This window comes from Phragmites australis, chromosome 19, assembly GCF_958298935.1.
Source record: "Phragmites australis chromosome 19, lpPhrAust1.1, whole genome shotgun sequence".
Lineage (NCBI taxonomy): Eukaryota > Viridiplantae > Streptophyta > Magnoliopsida > Poales > Poaceae > Phragmites > Phragmites australis.
In genome coordinates, this window is record NC_084939.1 from 2287990 (window position 1) to 2295430 (window position 7441).

General features: G+C 42.0%; 1 protein-coding gene across 2 annotated transcripts; it reads right to left on the reverse strand.

Annotated features, from left to right (window-relative positions):
* Positions 1 to 845: 845 nt before the first annotated feature.
* On the reverse strand, positions 846 to 5129 carry LOC133900682 (serine--tRNA ligase, chloroplastic/mitochondrial). 2 transcript variants are annotated; one of them, XM_062341892.1, is made up of 10 exons: positions 4837 to 5129; positions 4583 to 4767; positions 3593 to 3686; positions 3360 to 3508; positions 3189 to 3281; positions 2768 to 2947; positions 2020 to 2186; positions 1673 to 1807; positions 1478 to 1571; positions 846 to 1392 (listed from the first exon to the last, which is right to left on the reverse strand). In XM_062341892.1, the coding sequence occupies exons 1-10, from the start codon at positions 4997 to 4999 to the stop codon at positions 1108 to 1110; spliced, it is 1545 nt and encodes a 514-aa protein (XP_062197876.1). In that variant the 5' UTR covers positions 5000 to 5129; the 3' UTR covers positions 846 to 1107. The 2 variants fall into 2 exon arrangements, with proteins under 2 accessions (XP_062197876.1, XP_062197877.1); XM_062341893.1 differs by lacking the exon at positions 4837 to 5129 and having other exon boundaries at positions 3593 to 3693; positions 4583 to 4717.
* Between the last annotated feature and the right edge of the window lie 2312 nt (positions 5130 to 7441).

Consider the following 7441-nt stretch of genomic DNA (forward strand, 5'->3'; position numbering starts at 1 on the left):
AGAAGGGATGATCCCATCCCTACTGTCTTGAACCAAACACCTCAAAAACAGAGATAGCTCCCTCTCATCTCACCTCATCCTCTAAACCAAATATACTCTAATCCAGTTAATCTGACGACTAGACCTCAGTTGCAATCTAATAAAGAGCAGAACGATCCGTTATCTTAGTTGGCACTGAGCCTACGTTAGCCCGACCACGTGGTGAGTCATGTTCACAGGTGCATAGCCGCATGGACCGAGGTTTTGCAACTTGAAAGAACGGACCAAGAGCACCTGTTCACAGGGTCGCCTCCAAGCCTGAGGCTGGCCAAACAATTAGAACTTCTGTGCACCATATGCAACCGCGAGCTATTGTGTTGGTCCATGGCTTAGGTGTGTTTGTTTTAGACTGTTTTTAGTTTTATTTTTGTTAGAAGTTCAAATAAATGGGTTAGTTGAAAAGTAATTTTTGAGAAAATAAACTAGAGTTGAGAAGCTAATTAAGAGTAGTTTTTTTAGAAGTAGTGTGTTGAGTAGCTAAAAAATTATTATAAAATCCAACAATTAAAATTAAAAGTGGTTTTTCAGAAAAACAAAAAATACAGTTTTTCAAAGAAGCATGAAACAGAAACCTAAACAAGTAGATCCTTAACACAAAATGCGGGTCTTCAGAGGCGGGATTTATATTCACCGGGACGCATCGGTCAAACAATCGATCAAGCGTGTTATCGTCCCCCAAAATTTTGTCGAAACTTCCCCATTTCCTATACATTTGTCGCTTCACAGTGATTTGCTAGATCCTTCAATGAATAAAAAAAACATAGAACCGTGCCAAGTTCAAGAACTAGAAGGATGTAAGCTGTTCATGAATTAAAAGATAGCAGCCAATTCAATTCAATTTAATTCTTTCAGCTCAAAGTGAACGCACAATCTTTGTCATGATATGCAGACCGATGTACGCTAGAATACAGGAGTTCGAGAACAAAAAATCAGTTAAAAGTAGGCATTCACGAGACAGGAGCATCACAAACAAAACTCAATATTGCAGTGACCTTCGAGTCACTTGTACTTTGGTCAGACGGCTCAAATCCACCCATATCACAAGCTCAATTGTGGGTGACTGTAGGGTCACTTCGATTTTGGGGAGAGCACCTCAAGTCCACCCATGAAGGGTCTTAGCGGCTCTGGAATCACAATCGACCCATCGTCCTGCTGAAAATTCTCCAGAATGCATACTATCAAACGAGGCACCGCAACTGCTGTTGCATTGAGCGTGTGGACAAACTGCGTAGGGCCTGAGCCAGCTCCCTTCCCTTTCTTGGTGTTCGTCGGTGGAGACTCTGAGGGTGATGGACGGTAACGGATGCTTAGTCGCCTACTTTGATAGTCTGTGCAATTCGACGCACTGGAGATCTGCAAATTTTGATCAGGAAGCATCAGCATGATTGCACGAAATGGACAGAAGATAAAGAGGAGTCTTGAAATACTTGTCTCTTACCTCACCATATCGATCTAGGCCTGGCATCCACGCCTCAATGTCAAATTTCCTGTAAGCTGGTGCACCCAAATCCCCAGTTGCCATATCCAAAGTTCTATAAAAGGAGAACATGTTATTGGAACTGGTATATTTATGGAATGGATTTTTTTCTCCAACACGGAATATGGCACGGAAATTAATAGGAACAGGAAGTACTTGAAATGAAGTCCAAGTGATGCATAAAGATCCTCTTCAATGGTAATAAGTTCTTCATGCCACTTGTCACTTTCTTCTGGCCGACAGAATATGAACATCTCAACCTTGCTAAATTGATGTACTCGGTAGAGGCCCCTGTTCAGTATAAAATGACTAAAACTTAGCAACTTACAAAAGCTCTGTAAACAAATCTCAGTGTAGAGCAAGTGGAATTCTGCTTAGCGATTAATGACAACTTTTGACACCTTCAAAGAATAGAACAATCAACTAATAAATCTCAATGAAACTTCATAAATCAATAAATTCAACAGTTGATAACCTTTAAGGCAAAAAGAGAAAAAACAGACCTAGTGGCAGCACCTGCTGCACCAGCTTCTGTGCGAAAACAGTGTGAATAGGCTACATATTTTAGTGGCAAAGCAGATTCAGGAAGTATTGAGTCCATGTGGATGCCTCCAACAGGAATTTCAGCCGTGCCTATGAGACACTGATCGCTGTCATCAATTGAATAGACCTACAAAAGCAAAGCGCAATCATTTCAGCACAAGTCAACCAATAACAACTAAAAATGTACCTCACCAGTGGAACACAAAAGAAGGTACTGAAATTGTTAAATTGAACAGCATAGAACGCAAAGCAACCTAGAGGGCGTATCAGGGGTAATCAAATACTCCCTCCAGTCAGGAAAAGGTGAAATTTCGGGTCATGTGCAGTCAAAATTTCTAAAAATTGGCTATTGATATCTTTTTCAATATTGAGATTGAAGGTTTGAAATGATATGGATATATTTATCTCAAAAGTAGTTCCATTTTCATCATATTATAATTTTTTGCTATTTTTAATAAATATATTATAATAGAAATTAGTGACTGATGTAATGTTTTGGAGACTGTGTCGATGCCCAAACCAGAAATTCTTCTGTGATTAAAGGGACTAATCAACAAATACTAAACATTTGCCAATGCCCAATGCAAACATATCACAAGAATCAAAGCAAGTCATTAGACCAAAGATGTGCTAGAGTGGCTATTCTCATGTATTCTATAATACATATAACTAAATCATAAACACTATTCTTAACAGGGGACATCATACCTGAGTGTTTTGGGCCCTTGGCTGGAAGCCACATTTCTCAACAACAGATGACCTTACAATCTCTGGAGTTATGAGTGGTGTAAAACCCTTCTTTGAGACCTCCGAAATAGCCCAATTTACAAGGGCCATCTCCAACAAAACAGCTTCATTCTTTAAGTAGTAGAACTTTGAACCACTGACCTGCGCAACACAGTATTGACCTTTTGTATAAAAGAGCAAGACCAAACTATACATCCACTTCCATAAGAACTTCATAACATAAGTCAAATTAACTTGATCATTTTTAAGAGAGAATTTCAGATCTATTTACTTAATGTCATGAAGTTCGGTTTTTTTGGTGTATCAACAAATCTCTTATTGAACGACTTGCTACAGTGTGCTGTTTAAATATAGAGTGAATGCAAAATTGTCACAGTTATACCTCAGCAGCTGCATCAAAATCAAACAAATCAAGTTCCTTTCCAAGCTGAAGGTGATCTTTGATTGTGAAATTGAAGCTCCTCTGACTGCCTACCTGTACAGTTTAAACAAAAAGAAATTATTGAATGTACAAAATGCAAAGCAGAAGAAAATACATACAACAACACACTACCTCCTTCCTGACAACAGAGCTTTCCTCACCCCCTACAGGAACATCTGGATGTGTAGCATTAGGAATACTTTGTGCTTCAAGTTGAAGCTTATCGCTCAGATGAACAAGATCCTCTTCAAGTGCAATAAGCTCCTCTTTCAGGTTCTTACCTGTAGCAACTCAAAATGAGCAAAAACTAATATAGTGGTGCATTCTATTTGCTCATACTTGAATTTCAAAAATACCCACTCTACCTTCTTCAACAAGGGCTTGGCGCACAGATGGGTCTAGTTTCCCTTTCATCTTGTTGGCAACTGCATTTCTTTCAGCTCGGAGCCGTTCGACTTCCTGCCATCTGTCATAATTAGGAATTGTTGCCATGGTTTTGTTACCACCATATTGCAGTCTGGAACTGAATAACCGATTGTGTTCAGCAATTGCATTCATTGACACATGTCTAACTATTGCACATGTCTTCAGCAGAAGATTAAACTTTTAGAGTGGAACTGTCTAAAGGGAACTAGCAGATGTGAACCATTAACAGAAGTGCACATGGACAAGGATCAAGAACCTGAGGATCTCAAAAATTGTGCAACTTAGCTTTGCTATGATTTACCAAATCGAACTAAAGGTTGAGCTTTCAAGAGTATGTACATTCGTCATAATTCAATGTTGACATAACATAATGCATAACAATCTGGAAGAGCTCCATAACAAGCACAGGGTTTGTATGAATTCCTACATTCGACTTTCATGAGCACTGGGTTTCTTAAAATCTAAGTAACCTTTTGTGAGTATTGGATTTGCATGGGACTAATGGGATGTCTGATTGAGTGTCAATCTAATGGATAAAAAACTGTGACTTATGCTAAAGACAAAAATAAGTCATATTACAAATAGACAATCCCGATCTATGTTCAGCCTTTGAGTCCTGTTTCTAACTTTTGCTGCCCAGACAAATATCGTGAGACACAATGGCCACACAAACAACTAGTCGTTACCGAAATGAGTTAAACCACGCTAGATCATCAATCATATCATAGGACAGTTAAAACAACAGTTCAAAGATATATTAGATGAGTCAAATTCTAGCAACATATGCACACCATTCTAAGGCCTCGCAATCCACGCACTAGAACCTGACCTTCTTACAGTGCAAGCTTATCTATACCCAATCTAACGCAGCACAATCAGACAGCTTGAACAACTGCAACAGAAAGCTATGCCACTGACAAACCCCTGACCTTCTGCAGCGCGAGGTACTGGTCGTAGAGCTGGAGGACGAGGTCGAGGTTGGCGGCGGAGTTCCGGCTCTGGATGTTGGCGGCGACGGCGTCCCGGTTGTCCCGGATCCACTTGAAGTCAATCGCCGCCTTCCACTGCGGCCTCGCCGCGCCACCACCACCTCCTCCACCCGCGCCGCCGCCGCCTGCAACCAAACCCGAAGCTTAGATGGCTGGCTGCGAATGATACAACGAGCGAAGTCTAAAGCGTTTACCTTTGGTGTCGAGCTCGACGGCGGTTGCGGCGGCGGCGGAGGAGGAGGAGAGGAAGCGGGGAGGAGGTCGGCGGAGGAGGGAGCGGGTCAGGGTCCGGAGTGGGGAGAAGGAGGCGGTGGTGGTGCCGGCGGAGGAGGAGAGGACGCGGCCGCAGGTCAGCATCTCGCCGGCGAGGTGGAGATGGTAGATGGCCGGCGGGCGGCGGTCCGGCGGATAGGTGGGATAAGAGAAGGGTGGGGTTTTTGGGGCACACGGGCCGTAGGAACTTTTGGCAATGGTAACGGTGAACGTCGACCGTCCGATCTGACCAGTGGATGAGATCGTTGTGCAAAAACTTTTGTCGTGCCAGAATTATTGTCTCAAAATAAGATTCAGTCATATCTCTTTTTCATGTATTTATTAGTAAATCGGAGAGCAACGGAATCCTAAAGCACACCACGAACGTAAATACAGTATGTGGGAGATAGGTGTTGGAGTTATTATTCAACCTAATCTAAGTATGTTGAGCAACCTCATAGACTCAAGCATTTTCTCTTCTAATCTAGGCAATGTTGACATTCCCATCTCAATCTAATTAGTCTTAGGTAGTGTTTGATCTAAGCTCTGTAAATCGTAAATATTAATAGAATCAAATGGTACCATTAATGTGAAGGGAATGATCATACCAAAATTTGTTTGGTTCAACCACTATAACAAAAGTTTGTAACAGAGTTAAGTTCGTCCCAGATGGCCGATGTTATGAATCCTTTGCAGACTCATCGGGGTGTTCACTCCTACCGGTCACAAGTTCAGTATCCGTTTTTGTGCCGCGTTAGCTTCCCATCCTCTCTCTCATCGTTGTAGTCTAGTTGCTCAGTATGTGCTCACCTCCTTCAAATTCAAGCAAGTCGTCACTTTTCTTGTTGATAAGGGCATGGACTTCACACCCTTCATCTGTTGGGGAATGGTTAAGTTACACTAGCACAAAACGTCGACCTCATAATCGCCCAAAACTTGGAGCACGTCAGAAGGCTGGAGCTACCCAAATGTACATTGGCCATCCCGTGGCTCAGACAAGAAGTTTGTCGTCGCGACAGCAATTGGGAAACTCGCCATCTCTGCGATGCGAATGATGAAACCGCCATATGCGAGCACTAGACGAAGAAGAGGATAAGATGGCATCGATTGGATGGCGGGGATGTCATCAGAGATGAGTAAACGGTCATGCTCAGGTGAGCTCATCTAGGGATTGATTCGTTGGAGATGGGGCGTGGCTCGATTGCTTAATGGAGAACAACGAGATGGATGGGGAATAGGAAACAGTAACAGGATCTGTTTCACCACCCAGTGAAGTACTTGTCGAAGATCTAATTACGTGGTATATGTTTATAGTCTAGCTTAGCCAAATGTAAAACAATGAAATCGTTTACACTGTAATAAAATCCTAGCCCAAAATGGACAACCAAACACTACCTTACTTGTATACTTGTCATGGCATTTGAGACAAAGGCCACCATGCTACGTATTCACCGAAGAGTGGAATGGTCAGGAAGCTGATCAAATTAAGAGTTGATACACTTACCATCGGACTCTGATCAACAACAGGATAGCCAAGGTGAGCATAAGGGCAAGCAAACCTGCAAATGTGGATGTAAGTAATGGTTAGCGGCGAATTTGAGATGGGAAGCCCTGTACAGGGATGGGTAAAGCTTAATGTGGATGGTTGCTCCGTTTCTCGTCCTGGCGAGTTCTTTTTCATCGTGCCAAACCTGTTATCTTGGAGACGGATTGTGTGAGAGCAGTAGTTACACTCACCAGCGTTCGAGAGGATCAATCAGAGATGAGTCTTTTGTTGAGAGACTATTTTTATTTCTTTTATTTTCTCTCATCTACAACCGCTTTCGTTCGAAGGTATTGTTAAGGAAAAGAAGAGATAATCATGTCCTAAAGAGAATGATTTTAGAAATCCTTTCATGACGAAAACCGTGAAGAAAAACTGTTAGAGCGTTAAAAGAGAACGAAAATCCTGTCGTGAAGGAATTCTAGGTCATGACAGGAATCGGTTGGAGATGTTTAAGGGCTTCTGGGAATTGCAGGTGAATCGTAGGAAAAATAGAGGAGTCCATTTCCTATAGGATTGTGCACTGTTGAAGCCTTTGGATCGGAGGATTCAAGCATAGGAAAAATGAAGGAATCCGTCCTACGATGCCCATTCCAGAGGAAAATCGCAGGAAACCAAACATGAGGTCTGACCTCTTCTTTTTCTTCCCTGCGCGTAGGATCGATGCTATACAGGGAGATGGGCCCACATGCAAGTGAACAAGTGATGGTTTTAATACCTCTTTTAATCTATGGGTGATGTCAAATCTTTCTAACAATTCCCATGTTTTTTCTACGGCTCATCCAAACACTTATTGCTACAAAATTTATACGTTTTTCAATCCTTTGTTTTCCACATACATTCATATCCTATTCCTGTATAAGCTATTCCTGTGATTTTCCAATCCTGTATTCCAAAGGGACCTTAAGGAGTTGATGCAGCTGATGCAAAAGAGGTGAAGATCAACAGGGTAAGACGTGAGCGGCTATGGCACATAATTAGCGCATTTAGCTAAGAGAACAGTG